Consider the following 26,838-nt stretch of genomic DNA (forward strand, 5'->3'; position numbering starts at 1 on the left):
CATCTTCTGGCTTTGAAAAGGGGATGGAGAGACTGGGATATTTTTTTTTTAAAGCAAAATGCAACAGTCTAGCTATAAATATGCCTATCTGGACCCACCTCATAGCCATTCTGAAATATTGATTGTCTCTCTCTTTTCTTGCAGAGAGGCTGGTTTCAGGTCTGCGTCGGTATCGATCCCATTGCAAAGGAACTTGGACTGTTGCAAAGACCCCGTGAGAAAGAGGTGGGGGTGGAGGGTGGGAGAATATCAGAACACGGGGTGCTAGGCAAAAGTTAAAGGTAAAGGTAAAGGGACCCCTGACCATTAGGTCCAGTTGTGGCCAACTCTGGGGTCATGGTGCTCATCTCGCTATATTGGCCGAGGGAGCTGGCGTACAGCTTCTGGGTCATGTGGCCAGCATGACTAAGCCGCTTCTGGCGAACCAGAGCGGTGCATGGAAACGCCGTTTACCTTCCCGCCGGAGCGGTACCTATTTATCTACTTGCACTTTGACGTGCTTTCGAACTGCTAGGTTGGCAGGAGTTGGGACCAAACAACGGGAGGTCACCCCGTTGCAGGGATTCGAACCGCCAACCTTCTGATCGGCAAGCCCTAGGCTCTGTGGTTAACCCACAGCGCCACCCGCATCCCATTATGCAAAAGTTACGGTGCCTCAAATCTATCTGGCCGCTCTTGATTCCCATGACATGTGTGTCATCAAAATAATTAACAACAACAATAGGAATGTTTATTATGTAGCATAGAAGTGAACCTTTTTTTCAAACCAAGGGCCACATTCCCTTCCAGGAAATCTTCTGGGGGCCACATGCAGGGGGTGGACAGAGCCAGAAGCAAAAGGAGAAGGTGGAGCCACACAGGTAAATTTACTTCTGTCCAGGCTAGCAAGAGTTCAAGGGTGTACTCCAGCCAGGTAGGAATGCTCAAGGATGGTGAAAAGGGTGTAGCCTGGGGAGAGTCTTGAGGGCCGCAGAGAGAGGCCTGGAGGGCCACACAGGACTGAGCTGGAGGTTTCCCTGATTAAGTAGTTAAATATCATATCCAAAGTAGCAGCTCCATGAGTCATGTCTGTAATAATCCTGATGGGCACTGAGGTTTCTCCAAGATGGTGATTTCCTTAAGAGTTCATTTGAGGATGTATAGCAGGCATAGGCAAACTCGCCTTCCAGATGTTTTGGGACTACAGCTCCCATCATTCCTAGCTAACAGGACCAGTGGTCAGGGATGATGGGAATTGTAGTCCTAAAACATCTGGAGGGCTGTTTGCCTATGCCTGATGTATAAAGTGCTTTGGGGGTTAAAATAAAGCCTTGCAGGGGAAAAGGGAACTGTAAGCTCTTTGCTCAGAGGCAGAACATCCCTGCAGCAGCTGCCCACCCTTGGGTGGAAGGCAAGGAGTCCAGCAGTAGATGACACCAGAGCCAACGACAGGCAGAGCCAAGTAATACCACTTTTGGCCTCCTCCTCCTTGCCAAGTTCTACAAGGGGAAACCCTGGGACTAAGGAGAGGGCAGACAGTGTCCAAGAGTGAGCAGGCATCAAATCACACTGTTAAAAGTTGGAGTTAACTCTTTATTAGCAAAAAACCACAATCTTTGCAGATATGGCCGAGTGTCAGGCCTAATGAGCAGAGTAGCTCATTCCCGATTTCCTCCATGAAAATCATTTGCTGAGACTGAAAGTCCCCACCTCCTCACAGCCATCTAAGTCCTTTTCTTTCCAGGGCTTTCCCCAAGCAATCTGAGACTGGGCCTGCATGCAAGCCTGCTGCTGCTCTGCCCATTTCAGCCCTCTTCTGTTTCTGGGAGACAAGGGGGAGGGATCTTGTGGCAGCAGGTGGGAGAGACACCCCTGACTCTTCACCAGCCTTACTCATCTCTGCCTCTTGGCCTCCATCCTCACCTGCTTCTGCCTCTGATTCTGAACTGCTCTCTGCCACAGACTCTCCCAGCTCACTAACCCAGGGACCTATAGTTTACCCCTCGCATTGCTACAGTTCCCACCAACACAGAACAAGAGGCAGTTTCCAGGGATCTTGGGGAGCCGGCACAGCCAAGGTTAGGAAGGGCGCAAGGGATCTGCGATCCCCTAACCGCGCCACTGAGCCGGATTTCAGCAGCGATCCCCGGGGGCTGGTCAGCGGGGCTTGCTTCCGAGTGAGCGCGCAATGGGCTTGACAGTCTCGCGCGCCCCGCGCGCAAAGCACATCCTACTCCATTGCAACCCTGCTCTTTGGCGATCCCTGGGATCTTATTCCTCCGGCTCCTCCCCCGCCTCTCCCTCCCCTCCCCCGCCTCTCCAGCCCCCTCCCCTTTCCCCTGATGCTCCCACCGCCGCCCCCTTTCCTTCCTAGTTCAGCTCCGCCCAGCTCCGCATCCTCCTTCCACCGCCGCCAACCACCTCTCTCTCAATCTCTCTCTCTCTCTCTCTCCCTTCTCCTCCTCCTCCTTTCGGATCCTTCCTCCAGCTCCCCAACCGATTCTTCCCACCACCGCCACCCCGTTTCAAGTTGGAGGAGGGAGAGTCCGGAGGAAAGGAGACCAGAAAGGAGTCAATGTTTTTGCAGCCGCCTGCAAATCCTGCGGTCAGTTTCCTGGTCCGTTTCCACGCTTCCCTTGGGGATCCTGCTTCGGCTTCCTCTCTCCGTGTTAAGATTGTTTGCAAGTTTTTCAGGGGAGGGAGAGGGTAGCTTGCGATAATAAACTGCCCCCTAGTGTTATGCGTGTAGCTGCTGGGCTGGGCGAGGGGGCTGGGCGGGAAAGGAAGTTCCTTAAACCTGGGAAAGTCCTCCGTGCGCTTAGAAACTTTGGTGATCCGTATCTGTGATCCTGCTTTTTCTGCTTTGCGCTCCCCAACCCCAACCCCCGCTTCCTACAGCACAAGGAAAAAGGAAGTTTAAGAAAAAGTTTTCTCCTGTGCACGCGCGCACACCTGGACTCGAGAAGAAAGGAAACAGCGGAAGGAGATGGAATAAAACGGTGCAATCTCTGGTAGGGTTTTTTTTTTTTTAATTGTTGGGGCTTCTTTTGAACCCCAGCAGTTTCTAGCTGGAAAGAGATGAGCTTGCCCTTTGCCCCAGCCTCTATTTCTTCTCACTGACTCAGACTATGAGGATTGTTAAGCCAGCCTGGTCCTGTAAAGAGAAGAGGAAAAGGAAGGATCCATCTGGGAGAATTTAAAGAAAGACCATTATTATTGTTATTTCAACGGACTGGCGGTTCGGAAAGAGGGCAAGTTGCTGTTCTTGGGGTGCTCACGAAAACTCGGACCAGATGGTACAGCGGCGAAGAAAAGTGAAGAAATAAATCCTTTGGCAAGGAGGCTCCCGGGATGGGGACTGGGCTGTGCACCAGGAGGCAAAAGGGCCTCTTGCAAACTGGGTTTTGCCTAGTGGCCGTGGCCTGCCTGGCATCCGGAGCTTTCCTGTACAACCACCTCCAGCAGAAGGTGAAGTCCGCAGAAGCCTTGGCTTTGAAATACAAGCAGCAACAGGAGGTGCTTTCGGCCCAGTTGCAAGGTGAGAAGGGGGTCTTGGCTTGCTTTGTTCGCGGTTGCGTTTCCTGCTGGTCCCTTAGGGCAGATGGGGTGCTGCCCTACCAACTTCAGTCTGTCCTCAGCCAGGTCTCCCTGGCCTGCCTGCTTCCTTGCATCCAGTCCAGGGGGTGGCCGTGCCTACCAGCTTCCTCCTCCTCAGGCTCAGTGGTGCCCCTTGTGGGACTCGGCAGGGAAGAGGATGGGGACTGAACTAGAATTAGTTGGCTCTGGTCCTTTCCCCTCATGTGCAGCACACATGCATACAATTTAATATCTAAAGTAACTAGTCCAGGGGAACAGAGCCCTGGGGGCCTCCAGATCTACTCCTGAACATCAGCTGGGGCTGGGAGTTGGAATTCAAGAACATCTGGAGAACCACAGGCAGTCTATTCCTGGTTAGTCGTGCAGAAGCTAGTCTGAGGTCATTGGGTGCTTGGTGTTGTTGTTTTTGTTTATCAATTCATGTGCCATTTATAGGCCAAAATGGCTTCTGAGCCGTTTACAACTATAAAATCCGCACATAATTAAAGCATGCAATAAAACAAGTCCACATAAACCTTAAAAACACTCCTAATTTAAAATTACACAAGCCGTGACAATTACATAAAAAGCATGACAATGAAAACGGCTAAAACAACAAGATCAGAAGTTCCAGTTCAAGGGATTGCTTTCCTAGACAGGTGTGTCTTCAGGAGCCGGCAGAATGCCAATACTGATGGGATCTCTTGCATTTCAGCAGGGAGGGTGTTCTGCAACAGTGGTGCCACCACTAAACAAGCCTGCCTCTGCGTTTCAGCGAGTTGATAATCAACAGGCCATGGCAAAACTAACCAGATCGCATTTGCTGATCACAGTGCCCTCACTGAACAGTGGAAGGGAGCATGGTTTCTCAGGGAACCTGGTCCAGATTTATTTAAGGCTTTGCATGTAAATAGCAGAACCTTAAAACTGACTTGGTGGCTAATAGTGCAGGTTCCTCTTTCCTGTTTTGTGTCCCACCTTGTGGTGCTCAGAAGTGTCTATATACATCTATGGTAGGGAACCTGTGGACCCACAGATGTTGGACTCCACCTCCCATCAGCCACAGCTAGAAGGCCTGTCCTTAGGATGCTGGGAGCTGTCACCCAGCAACATCTGTAGGACCACAGGTTCCCCAGCTCTGGTGGACCTGGAAGCTCCATCAAACGATCATCATGCCTCTTCACCGATAGTCCTGCCCTACATGGATATGTCTAACCGTTGGTGGTGGGTAAGCTTTGAGCTATCTAAGTTTATCACCATATTTGGTGACAAACTTGGTGCATCTAGATGATTTTAGATTCCAGGGTTAATAGTCTTAGGCTGTGGGCAAAGGGCAGTTGATACCATTTGCCCAGCTGCTGATTTCCGCATCACATCTGAGCTTTCGCAAGACATAAAAACCACTTCCAGAAATATAGCAGAAAGTCGTGTAACTTCGGCTCTCATTTCCAAGTTGCTTTTTCCTGGAAGCAAATAACATGGAACCAAGCACTAAACTTGGGCCCCACTCTGATGCCTTAGAGATCATTGGTGGGTTTGGCTGCCCAGCAGGGAAACGCCAAAGGAAAACATCAGGGAAGACCCGTGAGGAGGTCGGGAAATGCCACTGGAATGACCCTGGCGCCATAGACTTCCCCTGTTATTTCTGTTCATGATACCAGACTCATTGAATGGCTATTGGCCCTGCCATCTGGGGGCTGATGGGAGTTATATGCCATCCAGAACTTCTGGAGGGGACCAGGTCAGGGAAATCCAATTTAGGGGGATTGCTCGTTATGCTCTTCTGGGTTTGAGAGACCAGGCTGCTTGAAAAACCTGAGGTCACCAGGGATGCAGAATCACAACACAGACAACACACAGCATTGCTGTTCTGCTGATGTCAACTCCAGAGCTCGCCCCCTGGGATCAAAAGGCAAATAGCTTCTCCTGGCACCATGCGCTGGACGGACCAGCTGGAGAGTTCAGGAAGGAGCTTTAAACACACCAGAAGCAGCAGCACACTGTTTGTTTTTCATTATCTCTTCCCTGCCTCCAACTCGCATGCAGGCATTCTTCAGAAACTTGCAGTTACTGAACTCGGAGCTCATGTCCAACGGAGAGGCATTCTTATTTTATAGCAAAATGTCCCTCCTCACTGCTCCCGGATTGACGGGTAACTGGTGGTCTCTGGGACTGGATCCAGCTGCTTGGCAGATTCCGCCCTTCCTGCCTGCCTCTTGGCAGGGTCCTCATCCAGGCCTGATCAAACGTTTGGCAACAGTTTTCCTGGTGTGGGAAAGGGAAGGCGGGGATTGATTTCTGATTTCTGCAAGGAATATGCCGGATTGGCCTGAATATAAGCTGCACCCGAATATAAGCTGCACCTTTAAAATTGTCGGCGGCCTTTTCTCTTCCTTGCTCTGTCCCTTCCCGGCCTAGGGGGAGAGGATGGGGGACTACGCGTGGGGTGGGTGCTGCCTTGTGCGCTCCTGGCGCTGTTTGCCCCAGGCTCCTGACTGCATACCGTAAGGTCGCAAATATAAGCCGCTGTTTAACTTTTCACGGTTGGAATTTGGAGAAAAAGTGAGGCTTATATTCAGGCCAATACAGTATTCCACGCTTTGCTGTTTTGGGCTTTGCCAAATGCATGTAGTGCAGGCCTGGGAGACTGGTTCCTTACTTACCTCCCCCTCCCCCCCCCCTGTTTTCAGGGTCTGCCACTTCCTTTAAAAACAAAGCAAGGTGCTGGTCCTCATGATTCTTCATAAAGGGCAGATATAAATAGGAACGTGGGATTGGTCTAATCAGATGCACTTGCGGAAGCCAGAGCAAGAGCTTTCGCCCAGTGCCTCTCCCCCAATCCGCTCTGGAGGGTTGGGAGAACCCCAGAACAGCGTATTGGGGGGGGGGGGGGAGGTAATCCCATCGGGGAAGCAAAAGTGCTTGTGGTAATGGAACCAATAATTTCACTGGGTCTACTCTGAGGAAGACTTAGTTGGGCAGAAGCTGGAAGGTTTTTTTTACTGTGCCTGTATCACGTTGCTTATAGGCGATATTGTTTTGCTCCTGCAATGGTTCTGGGATGGGCAGGCTGTTGCGTTTCCAATCTGTGCATGTCCTGTAACTTCCTGGTGATGCCCTGTAACATTTCCCTCCCTCCCTCCCTCCCTCCCTCCCTCCCTCCCTCCCTCTGTGTTGCTGTCCCGTTTTTGTTGTGCATTAGCGCAAGGGTTGCCCCTCCAGATGAGAGCGATGTGTGGTGGTCACATTTATTTTTTAAATATTTGTATACTGCTGCGGCATAACAAATAATATTGCAGTGCTACCGTGATAAAAAATATAAAAGCAAATGACAAAAAACCATTTAGAAAGTTAAAAACAGAAACCAATTAAACCATAGTGGAAGGACGTATTCTTAATAGCCGGCAGAAGCCTGGCAGAAGAGAAGGGTTTTCAGCAGCAGGCGTTTGGCACAGAAGGTGCCCACTGAATTTCTTGCTAGCAGGGTATTCCACAGGACTGGGCTGCTTGTAACAGTCTGACTGAGGCGGCGTTTTTAATGACATGTTGCAGATACACCTACCAAAAACCCAGGACCAAACAGCAGCCTGGAGAGGGACCCTTTGGTGTCCACATTTGCTAATTGGGGAGGGTTTCCCTCAGTTCTCTGGCTTCAACAGCTCTGATTTCAACCGCCGCCTTGGTGATTGTTCCTGTATTAACTTTCCCAGAATGCCTAGGGAAATGCCTCCTTCTGGGCCATTGCAGAGAAGAAAAAACCCCAAACCCCAATTCTGGCCCTTTCACCCATGCCAGATTGCTCCTTTGAAGGAAGGGCCATAGTTTAGTGACAGAGCACCTGCATTGCATGCAGAAGATGCTGGGTGGTGTAGTGGTTAGAGCGTCACATTAAGACGTGGGAGACCAGGGTTCAAGTTCCCACTAGGCCAGGTGACCTTCAGCTGGTCACTGCCTCTCACCCTAACCTTCCTCGCAGATACAGATAGGTAGCCGTGTTGGTCTGCCATAGTCAAAACAAAATAAAAAAATTCCTTCCAGTAGCACCTTAAAGACCAACTAAGTTAGTTCTTGGTATGAGCTTTCGTGTGCATGCACGAGCTTGGTATGAGCTTTCGTGTGCATGTGTATCTGAAGAAGTGTGCATGCACACGAAAGCTCATACCAAGAACTAACTTAGTTGGTCTTTAAGGTGCTACTGGAAGGAATTTTTTTATTTGTTTCTTCCTCGCAGAGTTGTTGTGGGGATTCAGTGAGGGTGGGGAGAGAACCACACCCACCAGCTTGAGAGCCAGTGTGGTGTAGTGGTTAAGCGCGGTAGATTCGTAATCTGGTGAACCGGGTTTGTGTCTCCGCTCCTCCACATGCAGCTGTGACCTTGGGCTAGTCACACTTCTCTGAAGTCTCTCAGCCCCACTCACCTCACAGAGTGTTTGTTGTGGGGGAGGAAGGGAAAGGAGAATGTTAGCCGCTTTGAGACTCCTTCAGGTAGTGATAAAGCGGGATGTCAAATCCAAACTCCTCCTCCTCCTCTTCTTCTTCTTCTTCTTCTTCTTCTTCTTCTTCTTCTTCTTCTTCTTCTTCTTCTTCCTTGGAGAAAAGGCTGGGGCAGAAAGGCAATCTGTCAATCAATCCCTGGCATCTCTAGGTAAGGCAGCGGTAAAGAGGCCCGAAAGCCTAGGGAGCTGCTGCCAGCCCGTGCTGACAGTACTGAGCTCCATGGGCCAAAGGTGTGGCTTGGTGTAAGACAACTTCCTGCATTCCTTTCCAGCCCTCCATCTGATATCCAAAGGGTTTCTAAATGTTTTTCCTGCATGCTTAGCTTGGGGCCCGGCCGTGAGCTCTGGCATTCTGGCCGAGTGCCAGTTCTGGTAATTACGGCTAGAGATGCCCGCTCTGCTTTCCCAGCTGGCTACACTTTTCTAGAATAGAACTGTGGAGCAGGAGAGAGAGAAGAGAGAGAGACCCTCAAAGGTCTTCTAATCCCATCGTCCAGACCAAGCTTGACGAAATGCCTTGGCAGAGACGAGCTCGAAAAATGTTTGAGCTGCGGTTGGGGGCAAAAATCTTAGAAGCATGAAAGAAGAAAGAAGCACAAATGGTTTCTCTCTGTGTGTGCATAAGTCACATACGGATAAAATCTCCCTTTAATAGCAAACTCGGCTGCTGAGTGCCAATCAAAACAGAGCTGTTGAGAAATATAAGGGGAATCTCAGCAGACTTGGGAGAAGAGTGAAATTGGTAGATGTTCGAGACACCCTCTAACACATGACCCTTTAAAAGCAAACAGACCTAAGGGTGCAAAAAACCCCAAAACACCTCCTCAGCCTTTTAAAAAGCTCCATGAACACTGAACATTTTTAATGCAAGCAGGGGGCGGGCAGATCTGGAGGCAGGCATGACTGGGGCCCATTTAAAGCCCATGGCTCCCCCCCCCCCAAAGGATCCTGGGATTCGTACTTTAGCCACCACAGAGAAGCAGTTCTGAGCACCCTTAACAAACTACAGCTCCCAGGATTCTTTGGGGGAAGTCACATGCTTGAAATGTATGCTGGGTTACGCAGGTACCCTGAAACAGTACCATTTATTCCAGGTCCTATCGGGCAGCATGCAAAGGATATACAGGCATATCTTAAAAGGCAAGGGCTTTTAGAAATTGCAGAGGGCATTCTCCCATCTCTCTCTCTCTCTCTCTCTCTCTCTCTCACACACACACACACACACACACACACACGTACAAGAGGGAACTATTTTTCCCTAAGAGATTGTTCCATGACTGGGTTTAATCCCCTTCTGTCAAACTCCCTTGACCATCATTGCTGCATCTTAACAGGATGGGAACTGGCATGTGCCCCCCCCCCCGTGTGGCTCAGTGGCAGAGTGCCTGGTTTGTACGTAGAAGGTCCCAGGTTCGATCCCCTCCCCCCTGAAATCCTAAAGAGGTGCTGCCAGTCAGCGTAGACAACACTACTCTGAATGAACCAAGGGTTTGACTCAATACAAGGCAGCTTCCGATGTTTCCTCGAATTTTGAATTGCTTCACTCCACTCCTTTTTTTTCCTTTTCCTAGTGTGTAAATCAGCTCTTAGCTGGTTGGCAAAGTGTATTTTCCCCCTCTCTTCCCTTAGAGATCACTTCCAAAATGGCAAACAGACAACAAGAGAGAGAGAGAGGAATGTTCTTAAATTCTGCGGAAAGCCTGCGGGAATGGTTATTTCTCCACGCTGAAGCCTGCTGGCACATCTGCCTTGCTGGAAACGTTAACAAAGAGAAGAAGCTCTCTCTGCAAGTTATTGCTCCTGGGGGATTTTTTAAAGAGGCGTTTTAGTAGCTGCTCGTAATGGCTGGATGGGACAGCAGCCAGCTCAGCTCATAGTTCTGCAGTTTTCTGCCTCTTGGAGCCTCCTGCCCCCTCCTCACAACCTTATTTTTGCTCTGTTCAGTCATCTGCGTTGGTGCCTAGAAAGACAGGGCAGTGTGGGGTAGTAGTCAGAGCAGGCGTGGGGTGAAAACTTTGGTCCCTCAGATGTTGCTGAACTACAACTCCCATCAGCCTTAGCTAGAATAGCCAATGGTCAGGGGAGATTGAGTTGTGGTTCAGCAATGTCTGGAGGGGCAAAGGCTCCTCATACTTGGTTTAGAGCAGCCTTTCTCAACCTGTGGGTCCCCAGATGTTGTTGAACTACAACTCCCATCACCCCTAGCTAGCAAGGCCAGAACTCAGGGATGATGGGAGTTGTAGTCCAACAACATCTGGGGACCCACAGGTTGAGATCCGCTGGTTTAGAGTGTTGGACTAGGACCCAGGAGATCAGTCTCAGATCCCCAGTCCACTGTTAAGGCCAGCGGGGTGGTGTGGGGCCTGTCACTGACTCTGAGCCTAGTCAACCTCACAGGGTGTTGTGATAAGAGAGTAATTCTGAGTATAGGGCTGCCATATGCCTGGGATTTCCCAGACCTATCCAGGATTCGTCCATCGGAAATAGCGTCCGGGCGGAATTTCCAAAAATCAGAAAACCTGGGCACATGGCAGCCACCTATGTCGGAAGTGTTGATTTTTTGGTGAATTTCCTTAAAAACTTTGCCCCCAAAAAGCTCAACAACATTTCCAGATTTTTTACTTCTTGAAATATGGCAACCCTATCTTGAGTAGGACTAGCATTAGCTACTATCCCTAGCAGTTGACAAAGCCCGGTGGGAATTGAGTCCAGCCCATTCTCTCTGCCTTGGATCTATCTATTACTGCCGTGATGGTGAATCCATGGACTGATATATGTTGCTAGACTTCATTTCCCATCAGCCTCAGCCAGCCTGGACAGTAGTCAGGGATGATGGAAGTTGTAGTCCAGAGGTCTACAGGCAGAGAGGATGGGTTGTATTTTATTTCTAATGGGTTTTGTAGAAGAAGAAGAGTTTGGATTTGATATCCCGCTTTATCACTACCCGAAGGAGTCTCAAAGCGGCTAACATTCTCCTTTCCCTTCCTCCCCCACAACAAACACTCTGTGAGGTGAGTGGGGCTGAGAGACTTCAGAGAAGTGTGACTGGCCCAAGGTCACCCAGCAGCTGCATGTGGAGGAGCGGAGACGCGAACCCGGTTCCCCAGATTACGAGTCCACCGCTCTTAACCACTACACCACACTGGCTCTCCAAGCTATGCATATTATTTAAGCCCCCTCCTGTTATCGTGTTTTCTGTTTGCAAGCTAACATACACGTCGCTTATATTAGGGGAATAATACTTCCCAGCAATCAAGTCTTCATCCTTTTCCAGATAATTTTCCTACCATCAATGTCATATTCTTTATGCAATTTAAACCAGGGGATGGGAGACTTGTTTGGCCCAGAGGGTCAGATCTTTATCTCCCCATGCCATGGGCCAACTTTGGCAACTGGGCGGGTCCCCACCTCTCAACCATCATCTCATGTCATGATGATGCTGGCTGACTGAGAGTTGGGCAGTCCCTGCCCCCTGTCAAAGTTGACGGGGGGGGGGGGGATTAATGAAGCACCACATAGGAGGATTGAACTTTCCACTCACAAGCTGATGAGCAGAGGGTTCAATCCTGCTGGCTCAAGAGGTCTGCTTCATTGGCACATTCAGCAGTATTGAACAGTATATTATTATTATTATTATTATTATTGTTGTTGTTGTTGTTGTTGTTGTTGTTGTTGTTGTTGTTATCATCATCCCGCCCATCAGGCTGGTTTCCCCAGCCATGCTGGGCAGCTTCCAACAGAATAATAATGATGACTATGATGATAAAAGATCAAACATTAAAAACTTCCCTAAACAGGGCTGCCTTCAGATGTCTTCTAAAAGTCAGATAATTGTTTATTTCCTTGACATCTCATGGGAAGGTCTTCCAGAGGTCGGGCATCACTACTGAGAAGGCCCTCTGCCTGGTTCCCTGCAACCTCACTTCTCGCAGGGAGGGAACTGCCAGAAGGCCCTCTGAGCTGGACCTCAGTGTCCGGGCAGAACGATGGTGGTGGAGACACACCTTCAGGTATACTGGGCCGAGGCTGTTTACTGCTTTAAAGGTCAGCAGCAACACTTTGAATTGTGCTTGGAAACATACTGGGAGCCAATGTAGGTCTTTCAGGACCAGTGTTATATGGTCTCAGTAGGCACTCCCAGTCACCAGATTAGCTGCCGCATTCTGGATTAGTTGTAGTTTCCGGGTCACCTTCAAAGGTAGCCCCACGTAGAGCGCATTGCAGTAGTCCAAGTGGGAAATAACCAGAGCATGTACCACTCTGGTGAGACAGGCAGATAGGGTCTCAGCCTGCGTGCCAGATGGAGCTGGTAGACAGCTGCCCTGGACACAGAATTGACCTGTGCCTCCATGGACAGCTGTGAGTCCAAGATGACTCCCAGGCTGCGCACCTGGTCCTTCAGGGACACAGTTACCCCATTCAGGACCAGGGAGTCCTCCACACCTGCCTACCCCAGCAGTATTGAACTCCACTAAGGGGATGCACAGGCAGGTGTGGTTTGGGAAAACTGGTCTCCAGGCTGTAGGTTTACCACCCGGTAAAGGTAAAGGTAAAGGGACCCCTGACCATTAGCTCCAGTCGTGACTGACTCTGGGGTTGCGGCGCTCATCTCACTTTATTGGGCGAGGGAGCCAGCGTACAGCTTCCGGGTCATGTGGCCAGCATGACTAAGCCGCTTCTGGCGAACCAGAGCAGCACACGGAAACGCCGTTTACCTTCCCGCCGGAGCGGTACCTATTTATCTGCTTGCACTTTGATGTGCTTTCGAACTGCTAGGTTGGCAGGAGCAGGGACTGAGCAATGGGAGCTCACCCCGTAGGGGGGATTTGAACCGCCGACCTTCTGATCGGCAAGTCCTAGGCTCTGTGGTTTAACCCATAGCGCCACCCGAGTCCCTTTTACCACTCGGTATCCTAGCCCAAAAAGCCGCTGTCAGCCAACTATTACCCTCCTCTTCTGCATTGGATTAGGGTTCTGTTGCCACGAAGATCATCTTGGATAAACTGGCTAGCTAAACAGACAGTGTCATCGCTGTGCCTTTTCAAGATCTAGCCTAGAACTGCTCCAGAACTTCTCAGCTTACACCCACCCCAGTTAAAAGCAAAAATATATTTTGGAGCTTCAGCCTTCCATGGAGAGTATTTCGTAACAACAACCTCCTGCTGCATTTCACCACATGCGGTTACAGTGGGAAATTTCAGGTGTAGCTGTGGATCCTGCCCACTATGTTTTAATCTAGTGGAAGGGAGCGATGGGCTCAGACCTTGGCTTCTCCTAGTGTTCCTCTCTAATCTCGTGGCTTCCTTCAGTCCAAGAGTCTTAACTCTAAACTAACAAGAGTGTTTGTTGCATCAAATATTATAGAGGCCGAAATTTCTCACAAGAGTTAATTCCTCAGAATCCCCCCCCCCCGACTTTTCAAAAACTAAACACCCTTTGCACATTTCACTGACCCCCACCTAAATGTCTGTAGCTCGCTCTTTCTTTCTTTTTAGCTGTACATAGAAGAGAATACTCTGAGGGGAAACCCTGGGAGTAATTTCAGCTTAGCTTGAGAGTCTAACTATCTTTACATTAAAGGAGAGTTTGTGAGATCCAGAGAGGAGAGTGAAAGGCAGGCGGTTATATCATGCGAACGGTTCGTTGGGTGTAAGAAATCTTTAGTGTGAGCTGGGATAAATTCTCAGAGGACTTGTTCATATCCTGTCACGTTGTGCCTGGCGAGACTCTGTGGTATGCGGCTCAAAATACATCCGTGCAAGGCAGGTCCGTTCTGAGGCACCTCTGAGGGGGCAGAAACAAATATATACCTCTCTCCTATTTGGGGCACAGATAGGTGGACAGACAGAAAAAGGACAGTGGTGATTCCCCACCCTTAAATCCTAGAGGGTGACATTACAGAAAGGGCCCTCAGGCACACGTGAAATTGGTGGGATATGCATGTGTGGTGGAATGCAAAAAAGCCACAGAATTTGGCTGCGATAAAGGCAACTTCCTGAGAATCTCAGCTTCTGCATTATAAACGGCGCAGGTTCCTAGTCCTTAGCGTACTGCTGCTTCCGCTTTGTGCCTGCCCTTCGTACCTGTTCACTTCAGTCATGTATATATGCCTTCCCTGGTCCAGTTTTGCAACCCAAAAGAAGCATCTCCCTTGTTGCCACTTGGAACTCCAGAATACGGGTGAAATTGCAGTGTATAGCTGTCAGTTGGATCACCATAGAAATGGGTCCGCCTCTCCTCCGTGTAACTTAGTCCAAAACAGAGCTCTGTGTCTTATCGCCCAAATCCATCGAGGCTTCATCAGAGAACGAGATCCTTGGGCTTGGCATTTCCCCACCCCCCTCACCAGAAAGCCCGCTGCTCCTTAGGGTTCCAAGTGCCTTTAAAAGTGCATTAAAAGTCATTGTTAAACATCCATGAAGGTTGAAAGGGATGCCTGGAGGTCCTTTTCACTCAGCAGCGAGAAATCAACTGGAGCCTTGTACTTGTTCTTTCTTGATCAAAGAAAGAAAGAAAAAAGGAGAGGGAGAGAGAAGGAACTCATCTGTCACATCAAATGCAGATTTTAAACTATTTTTGTTCATATTTTGCCCACCCTTCCTCTAGCATGCTAGGTTTGGCTTGTTTGCCTCCATCACGCTGAGTGTTCTTGTATTTCCTGGGCCTCTGGCTGTGATTTTTGTGGCGTGGGGCGACGGGGGGCAGGTGGGTGGCAGGGAGACACACAAATGTCCTTCCCTTGAGACATTTATGACCTGAAAGAATGCCATTTTGGTTGGATGTGTCGTGAGCAACACTTATTCCTCCCCACCCTCCCCTCTTTAAACGAATAAATAAAGTAGTATATTGTTTCGCTTTTTCTTTGAATGGCAGGAAGATCAGGGCAGCTTTTGAATATGGGGACCCTCCAGAATGACCCCATACCCCAGTGTGTTGGCTGCAATGTGTCATAGCCGCAACAATAGTGCATCAGTGGTTGATTTATACCAGGCCGTCCGCACGTCATTCTGCTCTGTTAGTTGTTCTGCTGTGCTTTCCCAGTGTTACCACATGAGGGGCAACTTTAGAGCTATAATGCAACAAAATCGGGATGGAAAAATAAAACAAGGAACATTTACAACGTTTACAGACTAGAAGCAAAGGGAAGGTTATCCACGATCTCAGGAACCGTCACGCAAAAATACGGTTACGATATCTCAGTGCGTTGTCAAATGCCTAGTGAACAAACAACTACAGTGGTACCTCTGGTTACGTACTTAATTTGTTCCGGAGGTCCATTCTTAACCTGTAATTGTTCTTAACCTGAAGCACCACTTTAGCTAATGGGGTCTCCTGCTGCTGTTGTGCCGCTGCTGCGCAATTTCTGTTCTCATCCTGAAGCAAAGTTCTTAACCCGAGGTACTATTTCTGGGTTAGGGGAGTCTGTAACCTGAAGCGTATGTAACCCAAGGTACCACTGTATTTAAAATATAGAGTAGATAAAGCGGGGGAAATGGCAGTATAAATAACACAGAGACACCAAGCAGGCTTGTTCCATATGCATCCTTTATGCTGACAACCTGAGCTTTGGCACAGAACCCAGGTTTATTTATTTGTTTTTAAATCCTTGTCTGAAAATCACTTGGGTAGAGGGCGGGTGTTGCAAAGTTTTGCTGCTTCATATTCGTTTTTCCTTCTCCTTCTCTCCCCCTCAGTCGTTTATGAACACAGATCACGGCTAGAACGATCCTTGCAGAAAGAACGAGGGGAACACAAGAAAACAAAAGAAGGTAAGGTTGTGGGTTTTTTGCCTGAAGTAAATTCGAAGAGGTGTTTGCTCAAAACAGCAGAATACGCTGCTTTGGAAAGGGCCTTTTCGGTGGCTGCTCCCAAATGTTGGAACTCCTCCCTCAGGAAGCTAGATTGGCTCCCTCCTTCTTGTCTTTCCGCCGGCAGGTGAAAACTCTTCTTGTTCCAACAGGCTTTGGGGAACTCCCTGCTTTTCATAAAAGGCTTGGCACTGTTTTTATTGTAATTATCAGTATGGTTCTACTAGATTAGTGTGTGTGTGTGTGTGTATTTTAATTCAATCAGTGCTTAATAGTTTTTAGAGTGAAAATCTGAAAAAAAATTGTTGAGGTTTTTTTTGGGAACAATGGCAGCCCTAGCAAAATGGATGCTGTAGCACTAAGCTATGAGCCTTGTCAGGAACATGAATGCTCCCCATGCTGAGTCTGACCATTGTCCCATGCTAAGGTTTCCTTCTGTCCTGTATAATACAGGATTGTCCCGTGTTTCAATGTAAAATGTTATGTCCTATATTGATTCAGTACAAAACGCAGTTTGTCCTGTATTTCTGTTTTGCTGATTCTCTCTCTGTCTCTCTCCCATACCCTCCAACACTTTGAAGCCAAAATCCGGGACGCCATCTTGCCGTTCTTTGCCGTGAGAGCAAGGTGGCCATTTTGGTTGCCATGAGCGTCTCGCTTCCCAGTCCAAAAAAGCACTTTTTCACACACAGCACCCACAAATGTGTGTTTGGGGGCACTGCACGAAATTGCAGCCCTGAAAAAAAACACATTTGGGGGAGGGGAAATTTCACTGCGAAATTGTGTGAGATCGTGGCAACCAAAATGGCCACCGTGCTCTCACGATAAAAAACAAGATGTCCTGGTTTGGGACGCTTAACGGGGTATGCAATTCCCCCACCTTGTCCTGTATTTTGCCATACCAAAGTTGGCAACCCATCTAGCTCAGTGTTGTCCGCACGGACAGGCAGCAGGGTGTCGGAAAGCAGACATTCCTTACTTGGAGGTGGCGGGGATCGAACCTGGAACCTCCTGTGTGCCGTTCAAAGGCTACATCACTGAGCTACCATCATTTCCCCTGCTGCGGCCTTCATTCCCAAACCTCTGGGGTTTTGTGCTGGTGCCCCAGCACTCAGCCGCATTGCCCCGCTAGAAAAGAAATAAGCATTTATTAAAAGGCTGACTCGACTCTTGTGTCTCAGAGCTTTTGCAAAAGATCAATATAGCAGTTGTTCTTCTTGGGAGTGTTTCTGAGAGGGCTGCAAGTGATCTCTAATTATCTTGGATAAAGATGTGGCCTTCTGTGCCGTGTGCGCTGGGTGGCTAATCGCCACTTGACGATTGGAGAAGTTGCGAAGGATTTTTGGTTGTAATTGAGGGGTTTTAGACAGCAGGGATGGGGAATCTTGTACTAGAACTCCCAGCATCCTGGGCCATCAGTCATGCTGGATTATACAGCATTGTATAGTATGATTCTTCTTCTTCTTAGACTAAAATCCCGCTAGGCTGCCTAATATATATGTGTGTTTGCTGTGTATGTGAGTACAAACAATTGTTGTTATTGTCAGCAATACAGAGTGTTTCCACTGGTGCTCCTTTCAGACACTGGTTCCACTTTGAATTCTTTTCTGAAATACGATGGAGGATAGGCTTCTGCATTTTTAAACTTTGGATTTCTAGTTAGTTGCTTTTCCGGGGATTTCTTAAAAAAAAATTTTTAATAGTGGGCACATTCCTTCCTATTAGGTTCACAGGCTTTTAAACAGCTTCCTCCTTCAAATGTAAACCAGATTCTAGTAAATTCCGTCTCACTAATTTCCCTGATTGTTCTCTCTCTTAAATCCCTCAGATTTTTTAGTCTACAAGTTAGAAGCTCAAGAAGCCCTCAACAAAGAAAAGGTGGGTGAAATTAGATTCCTCTGTGCGTGTGAGAGGGAGGTGGGGCGGGGAGGGGTAGAAGGGGATGAGAGGGAGGAAAAGGGAGGGGGAGGGGTAAAAGGGGGGAGGGAGAGAGAAGGGAGAGACAGGGTGGAGACAGAAGGGATGAGAGAGGGTTGGGGGAATAAGAGAGAGAGGGGTGAAAGGGAGGGGGAAGGGGGCACATACATAAAAAGGAAAAAAGGAATAATATCCTTTATCAATATGATTGATCCTTTAAAAATAATATTTACTATCCTTTATTAATAATATTCACTGTACATGGTTTTTTGTTGCACTGGAATATATATATATATATATATATATATATATATATATATATATATATGTATGTAAAGGGATCCCTGACCGTTAGGTCCAGTCGCAGATGACTCTGGGGTTGCTGCGGCGCTCATCTCGCTTTACTGGTCGAGGGAGCTGGTGTACAGCTTCTGGGTCATGTGGCTAGCATGACTATACCGCTTCTGGCAAACCAGAGCAGTGCACGGAAACGCCGTTTACCTTCCTGCTGGAGCGGTACCTATTTATCTACTTGCACTTCATGCTTTCAAACTGCTAGGTTGGCAGGAGCAGGGACCAAGCAACGGAAGTTCACCCCGTCGCGGGGATTTGAACCGCCTACCTTCTGATCGGCAAGCCCTAGGCTTTGTGGTTTAACCCACAGCACCACTTACGTCCCTTGCACACACACACACACACACACACAAATTTTCTGATTTACATTTCAAAATATTCATTTAAACAACCATAAATCAATGACTTCCCTTCTTCTCTTTCTGTGGTTCATTTTGCATGCCACACATCCCTGCATATTTTACAAGCCATTCAGTAAACCATTGTTTACGTCCATCAGAACTTATTTACACTGTTGAATTTATCTGAATGCTACCAGCATTTTTAAATGAACACAATTTTCACCTATATATTCAGTAAACCCTCAAATCTAATAATGTAGGACAAAATTTAAATTCTCCACATCGTAACTTCCGGCTGGAAAAAAAAAAAAGCCCAGGGTATGCCACTGCAGCTGGGATTGCTTCCTCACAGCTCCCTTGTCATCAAAGACCTAGACAAAGTGGTGGGTTTTTAATTGGCACCTCAGACTAGACAGAATAGGAGCCGGTCACTCTTTGAGGAGGGGAGAAAGAGTGTTCTGCAGTTGGTGTGCCACCACCAAGAAGACCGCCACCGCTGTGCTGGGTAATAAAATTGGTTGTTTTTTGACACGGGTGGTGCTGTGGGTTAAACCACAGAGCCTAGGAGCAACTGCCGATCAGAAGGTAAGTGGTTCGAATCCCCCTGACGGGGTGAGCTCCCCTTGCTCGGTCCCTGCTCCTGCCAACCTAGCAGTTCAAAAGCACGTCAAAGTGCAAGTAAATAAATAGGTACCGCTCAGGCGGGAAGGTAAACAGCGTTTCCGTGTGCTGCTCTGGTTCGCCAGAAGCGGCTTAGTCATGCTGGCCACATGACCTGGAAGCTGTACGCCGGCTCCTTCAGCCAATAAAGCAAGATGAGTGCCGCAACCCCAGAGTCGGCCACGACTGGACCTAATGGTCAGGGGTCCCTTTACCTTTACCTTTCTTATGTTTTACTGTAATTTTTACTGTTGTTAGCTGCCCTGAGCCCAGCTCTGGCTGGGGAGGGCGGGGTATAAATAAAATTTATTATTATTATTATTATTATTATTATTATTATTATTATTAACCGCTTTTGGTCATTTTGGTTACTGACAGTTGTGCTTGTCACGTTTTCCTTGCAGCAAGATTCCATGAACAGATATGGAGCCCTGAGTTCTCAGCATAAGATCCTGAAGGTAAATGGACCCTGGTTCTTTTTGGCACAGGAATCTCAGCCATTTCTAGGGGTGGGGGAACCTGCCGCCCTCGACGACAACTCCATCATCTCTAAGCATTGCGTTCCCACGCTCCTCTCTAATACTACTACTACTACTAATAGTGGAGTGTGGTGGAAGCATCACAGAACAATGTGGAATGTTGTCTGGATGGTCTGGTATTAATCCACCATTATTGTGTAAATGGCATGTGGCAGAATTTATCCACTCAAAAAGAACAACCCAATCTAGAGCGGTCCCTATGTACTCTGGGGAGGGTGTCCAGAATGACTGCTTGAGAAACTGGCCCTGACATTTGTACACAAAGGTCTCACTATCCAAACGCAACATGCTCTCAGGAAGTTGTTTGTTAGGCTTGCATCTGCATAATGAGTTGCCGGTAATATTATAATGCGTTACCAGCCACAGAATTTTGAACCCAAAACACCACACAAAAACCTTGAAACCTTGCAAAAGGCAAACAAGGAAGGGGAAAAAATGCTCTCTTATTTGTCCAGTCTCTCCTGCTTCCTCCCTTCTAAGTCTATGATTATATAACTCAGTGCCTATTTATGTGTTTGTTTAGGCAAGGCTATCCAGTAAAAGTTACATATATGTATTTATTTTAGCTACTGTTGATTTTAATCATCTTTTGGATGTTTGAAAATGCCTTTATTATTTTACTTTTTAAATCAAACATTTTAATGTTTCATGTGATATTTTTTATAAATAGCTTAGAGCTTTTCTTACAATCGTGCAGCACACACACACACAAAATATAGTTTAGATAATCTTCAGTGGGTCTATTTAGAGTAGTATCGGATGGAAGCTTTAGATTCTGTGAGATAAACCAGGCCCATATTGTGGCTATTGGTTCACATTTAGCAGAATTTATTATTGTTTAGCAGGATTTATTATTGTTGTTAAATTTAGTTAATTCACAATTTTATTGTTTTATCTTTTTTGTAAACCACTTTCTTTTTTACAAAAGCACTGTATAAGTTTTAAATGTGCAAAAGCGTATAAAAGACTCATTTAAAACTACCAATAAAATAAAAACTTTAAAAACAAACAAACATAAAAAATCTGTTTGAAAGGACAAAAGCTCAGTGAAACTCCAATCATGAACTTTTCCCAATGTGTTTTTAAAAGAAACTCACATACAAGGTTTAAAAAGCCCGAGAGAGGGAGTGGTGGAAAAAAGTCTGTCTTTGTTAGTTTCCTTCTGGGTCACTTAACCCAGATTTGTTATGCTTTCACTGTTAATAGATTCTGAGTACACACTCTTTAATTTGGACTTTTACAGCGCATTAATTGGCCACAGGGATTCTAGTTTCTTTTTTTTTTAAAGTAACCAATGTAAGACTGAAGATGGTGGTGGTGATTTTTTACCTGCCCTTCATCACAAAGCCCCAGGGAGGATTGCAACAATATAAAAATACAATATTAAGATGTGTTAAAACAAAAGAGTATCATTATTATTACTATTGCCTTTGCTTTATTAGTTGCCTTCCAAACCACTGCCTCAAGGCGACTTACCTGTAACAAAACTAAAAACACAAAAACAGCAAATATGTTTAAAGCAAGACTGACAAGTGGAAAATCGTGGTGAAAACCCCATTATTCAGCTGGGGAATACTTCGATTGTTTCCGGAATAGCTCAGCCTTTCTTTCTATGACTGAACTGAGAACCCCCATGTGAGTTTATAGCCCTGTCTTTCTCTGCCCTTTCCCAAGCTAGGGACCTCTAAAAAACACCGGGGAAAACCCTTTCGCACGGTGCCACTGACCCAGAATTCACCTCCTTCGGTGTTCCCATAGTAACTTGCAGCGATCGTGCTCTGCTTGGCTTGGCAGCACCAATTATATATGTAGATCGATGGGTGCTCAGGTGAACCCCTGGCCCCTTATAGACAATGGCTAATTCTTCACAGCCACACCAGTTTTTGAGGCTAGCTGGCCAGGGTTGGGAGAGGGAATGCTTGGGAGAAGAGAAGGGAAGAAATGGTGGCAGCGGGAACGAACCGCTGTCTTCCAAGGCAGCCATATCACTGAGTCTTGCCTAATGGTCCCAGTAGTTTGGATGACGGTACAGCATGTCTTTCTGACCTGGGAATAAGCCTTGTTAAACTCCGTGGAGTCTGGGGAGAAAACCAGCATAGGAGCGTACTATAAAAGTTTACCCCGTTGGTACAAATGAAGCTCCCACTGCAGTTAATCAACTTGAATCTTATCAATCAGTCAACTTGAATCTATCAGTCAACTTGAATCTATCAATCAGTCAACTTAAAAGCTGCTGTTGCTGAGAAGGCTTATCAGCCAGTTAAAAATCAAACAACTGATTGGTGAAGTGATTGAATCTGAATAAATCACTTTGGCCAAATTGACGTACAAACCGCGCGATAAGGACAATTGTGACTACAAGGAAGAATGGGAACTTTTTACAAATTACTTAAAAAGACAACAAAATGATCTAGACTCCTTGGCAGGTTTTGAATAAACATCCACAAATTTATTAGTTGAACACGTGATAGATAAGGCAAGGATATGTACAATTTTATAACATGCAGAGAACAATTTGTGCAAAGAAACCAGAGAGGGGAGCTGAGGGAAGTCCTGGGGGGGGGGAGAGGGAGGAATGGGGGGGGGGGAATAATGTAATTGATTATTTAGACTGATAATTTGTTATGCTGAAATTGTTTTAATTTTTTTTTTATTTTAAGAATCTGAACAAATCACGATACAGCTTTAAGCCCTAATGGTGATTAGAGAGCCTTTGGAGGTAAAATTAGAAACATACAAGTGGGAGCTGCCACAGAATGTTGCAGCACGGAGTATTCCAGTTCAGGACACTCCATTCCATTCTGGCCTTTCCTGCTTTCCTCTTTTTTTTCTTGCCACCTGCCTGTAAGCCTTCTGTGGCCACTGACCCTGCTCACTCCTTACCAGACATGAGTCCCCACAACCTTGAGGATCTTACTGTATTCCTACAAACCTTGGGGTTTCTTCCAAACCTAAGGATTCCTACTATATATATGGCATGGATGGTACCATATTGACTGTATGAGTGCTTTGAGAGTTTTGTTTACAATCAAGTGGCACATACATTTTATGAAACAAACAAACCATTGGCACTCATTTCTGAACACTGTAGACAGAGGGACTGATTCCTTGTTACTGATTTGGAAAGGTTCCGAATGGGGGAAGACGTGAGTGTGTCACACAGGAGTTTCTCCCCCTGCCGCTCCTGCCCTGTCTCAGTTTTAATTTTTATTTTTCCTTGGATTAGAATCAGCACGAAGATGTCAAGAAGCAGCTTCTTGACCTGCAGATGCAACACAACGGGCTGAAACTGGAACACCGCAAGATAACAGAGACCCACAACCAGAAGTACTCCCAGCTGCAGAGGGAGAAGGAAAGCGAGGTGGGAGGTTTGCAAGGTGAGTGTGGGATCTTGCATTCGCAGAGAGGATGGGAGAAGTCAGCAGCAGAGATTTGGGTCTCCTCCTTTGACTCCAGAGATAGGGTCATCCACCCACTCGCCCCATCACCCCTTTCCCATCATCTTCAGGCTCCACACAATAGCCCTTCTGTTAGTGTGGTAGCATGCGGGTGGCGCTGTGGGTTAAACCACAGAGCCTAGGACTTGCTGATCAGAAGGTCGGCGGTTTGAATCCCCGCGACGGGTGAGCTCCCGTTGCTCAGTCCCTGCTCCTGCCAACCTAGCAGTTCAAAAGCACGCCAAAGTGCAAGTAGATAAATAGGTACCTCTCCGGCGGGAAGGTAAATGGCATTTCCGTGCGCTGCTCTGGTTCGCCAGAAGCGGCTTAGTCATGCTGGCCACATGACCCGGAAGCTGTACACCAGCTCCCTCGGCCAATAAAGCGAGATGAGCGCCGCAACCCCAGTCGGCCACGACTGAACCTAATGGTCAGAGGTCCCTTTACCTTTACTTACACTTTGGAACTCCCTGCCTATTGACACCTGGCATTCATTGTATTCCTTCATTGTATTCTGCATTGGGCAGGACTGGTTGACCTCTTTCAACTTCAGTTTCTAAGGCAGCTACAGCCATTCTCAGATCGGGAAAGCTTGACCACGATTGTCCATGCCTTGGTGATCTCACAAGCTGGAGTACTGCAATCCACTCTGCGTAGGGCTATCCCTGATCTGGCTGCAGCTGATGCAGAAGATGACGGCTATAGGTCACTTGTGGGAATTGCATATAACGCCTTGCTTACAGGACTCGCACTGGCTGCCCATTTGCTGCTGGGCCAAATTCAAGGCGTTAGAACTAACAAGCGAGTTCCTATTTAGCTCAGGACCACCTTATCGTTTATAAACACAGTAGCTGCGAGAGCTTCTCCAGCAAGGCCTCCAAAGCCCGCTCTGAAGTACCCTGGAGCAGGGCTTTTTGCTGACCTTCTTCTGCAGAATAGCATCCCTGTCAAAATACAACAGGTGTCCACTCCACTTTCACAGAACAGTTGAACTTGTTTTTTCTCCAGCAAGCTCACCCGGCTGAATAAATGAGTCTTTGCCATGAGTGTCCATCTCTTAGGACTTTTCTTTTAAGTGTCCCTGTTGCTTTTGTGTTTTTAGCTATTTTATGCGTAAATTGCCTTGAGAAGGTGATTGATAAATCAACTGCCATAACTGCAACTCTGCAGTTAGCTTGGAAACCTAAATACAGTGGTACCTCAGGTTAAGAACTTAATTTGTTCTGGAGGTCTGTTCTTAACCTGAAACTGTTCTTAACCTGAAGCACCACTTTAGGTAATGGGGCCTCCCGCTGTCGCTGCGCCGCTGTGGCGTGATTTCTGTTCTTATCCTGAAGCAAAGTTCTTAATCTGAGGTACTATTTCTGGGTTAGCGGAGTCTGTAACCTGAAGCGTTTGTTACCTGAAGCGTCTGTAACCCGAGGTACCACTGTATTGGTATTTAACTGGAGCAACGTGTGATTATTGTCATTTATCTCCCCCCCCCCCCACTTGCAGATACAGTTTACAAGCTCAGGGAGGAGAGCAAGTTGCTTCGCAAAGCCCACCAGGATGTTCACTCACAGCTTCTCAGTGCTCAGGTAGGCTCTGGGGGTGGGCAGCACGGTGTAGTGGTTAGAGCACTGGACCAGGATGTTAGCAGGCAGGGTTCAAATCCCCACTTGGGCATGAAGCTCAGTGAGTAACCTTGAACTGCTCACTGTCTCTCAGTCTAACTTACCTCACTGGGCCATTGTGAGTATAAAATGGGAAGGGAGAAAGCAATGGACACCATCTTGCACCTAGTTTTAGAGGAGGAGAACAAGGAAAAAAACGTTCTCTCCCTCTCTGCTCAGTGCCTCTCCAGCAAAGCGGGAGGAGAAATGGAAGGGGCTCCATTTCTCCTCCCGCTTCGCTGAAGGGGCGCTGTGCATCTTTCCCTCTCTGTGCAGTGCCCCTTCACCTAAGTGGCAGGAGAAACGGAGCCCCTTCCATTTCGCCTGTTGCTTCGCTGAAGGGGTGCTGCGCAGAGAGGGAAAGCTGCGCAGTGGCTCTCCAGCGAAGCGAAGCCAGGAGAGCAAGAGGGATCAATCCCTCTTGTTCTCCTGGCTTCAGCGAAAGCAATGCGAAGCCTCTTGAGCACAGCAGAAGCGCTCCCGCTGTGCTCAGGAGGCTTCCAGCGGCTATCCCTGAAGCCAGGAGAGCAAGAGGGATCGGTGCGCACCGATCTCTCTCACTGTTCTGGCTTCAGCGAAATCTGCGTAGCCTGCATTCGCTCCATAAGACGCACACACATTTCCCCTTACTTTTTAGGAGGGGGAAAGTGCATCTTATAGAGCGAAAAATACGGTGCATATTCACTCAGTGATTCATAGCGCTCAGCCTCCCTGACATTATTACCGCCTCTCTCGTTGTGAAGACGGTGCCCCATCTTTTGGAATTTTTTCGAGGGTGAAGTGTTCATACAAGTTACCAGTGACTGTAAACTGCCTAGCTTCCCCCTTTTTTCCTGATGGCACCAGGGAAGAAAATTGGGGAGAGGGGCAGAGAAGAGGCAAAGTATATTTCTAGGTGTGCTGGAAAGAAAATAACAGCATATGTTAAGTGCAGGTGTTCAGAAATGTGGGGGGCAAAGGTGGCATGACCTCTCTGTTTACCCCCTGCCATCCCCGTTGCTGCTCAGCATCTTGTGAAGATGATGAATTGAATTCATATTCTGCCCTTGTTGGGAGCCCATTGGGAGCTGTCCGGGGTCCTGATTCCTGCCCTGATTGACCTGCCCAGAAGAGCCTTAGCTAAAAACATCCTCACTGGAGAGAAACAGATGGTCTCTTCTGTCCAAAGGCGATTGTTCTAACTCCTTTGGGGGCCCTTTCTCCTTTGGTCTGCCTCCAGGTCCAGATGGAAGAGTTCAGGCAGCTCAAGGAGACCCTTCAAAAGATGCCGAGCTTTAAGGAAGTGGTGGGGGGCAAAGCGCAGCTGAAGAATGAGCAGCCCCCAGGACCAGGACTTGGCATGTTGCAGATTGTTAGGCCAAAGGTAGGATGTCTCAATGTCTCTCTCCCTCCTCTCTCACTTTCCAAACCTTACACCCAGGGGAAAGTGCTTCACACTCGAGTAGGGTAGTGGTAATAATAATAATAATAATAATAATAATAATAATAATAATAATAATAGTACCCCTCCCATTTGGCTGGGTTTCCCCAGCCACTCTAGGCAGCTCCCAACAGAATACTAAAAACACGATCAAACATCAAACATTGAAAACTTCCCTAAACAGGGTTGCCTTCATATGTCTTCTAAAAGTCAGATACAGTGGTACCTCGGGTTAAGTACTTAATTCGTTCTGGAGGTCTGTTCTTAACCTGAAACTGTTCTTAACCTGAAGCACCACTTTAGCTAATGGGGCCTCCTGCTGCCGCCGTGCCACCGGAGCACGATTTCTGTTCTGAAAGTTCTGAAAGCCAAGTTCTTAACCCGAGGTACTGTTTCTGGGTATCAGAGTCTATAACCTGAAGCGTATGTAACTCGAGGTACCACTGTAGTTGTTTATTTCCTTGACATCTGATGGGAGGGCGTTCCACAGCGCCTCTGCCTGGTTCCCTGTAACCTCACTTCTCTCAGTCAGGGAACTGCCAGAAGGCCCTCGGCGCTGGACCTCAGTGTCCAGGCAGAACGATAGGGGTGGCAACGCACCTTCAGGTATACTATGCCAAGGCTGTTTAGGGCTTTAAAGGTCAGCACCAACACTT

At 47.6% G+C, this 26,838-nt stretch overlaps 1 protein-coding gene across 2 annotated transcripts in view; it reads left to right on the forward strand.

Moving 5' to 3' along the window:
- Positions 1 to 2,416: 2,416 nt before the first annotated feature.
- LOC307222010 (uncharacterized protein) overlaps positions 2,417 to 26,838 on the forward strand; it is a 43,912-nt gene continuing 19,490 nt past the window's right edge. The window contains exons 1-8 of one of the 2 annotated variants that reach the window (XM_079987005.1): positions 2,417 to 2,584; positions 2,878 to 3,517; positions 15,746 to 15,820; positions 17,688 to 17,737; positions 19,536 to 19,589; positions 22,897 to 23,047; positions 24,605 to 24,687; positions 25,982 to 26,125. In XM_079987005.1, coding sequence (XP_079843131.1) covers positions 3,331 to 3,517; positions 15,746 to 15,820; positions 17,688 to 17,737; positions 19,536 to 19,589; positions 22,897 to 23,047; positions 24,605 to 24,687; positions 25,982 to 26,125 — 744 coding nt within the window. In that variant the 5' untranslated portion in view covers positions 2,417 to 2,584; positions 2,878 to 3,330. Of the gene's footprint in view, positions 2,585 to 2,826; positions 3,518 to 15,745; positions 15,821 to 17,687; positions 17,738 to 19,535; positions 19,590 to 22,896; positions 23,048 to 24,604; positions 24,688 to 25,981; positions 26,126 to 26,838 lie in introns of those variants that run through there. The other variant, XM_079987006.1, reaches the window with a different exon arrangement.

The sequence above is a fragment of the Podarcis cretensis genome (assembly GCF_951804945.1).
Source record: "Podarcis cretensis genome assembly, chromosome: 8".
In the NCBI taxonomy this organism is placed as follows: domain Eukaryota; kingdom Metazoa; phylum Chordata; class Lepidosauria; order Squamata; family Lacertidae; genus Podarcis; species Podarcis cretensis.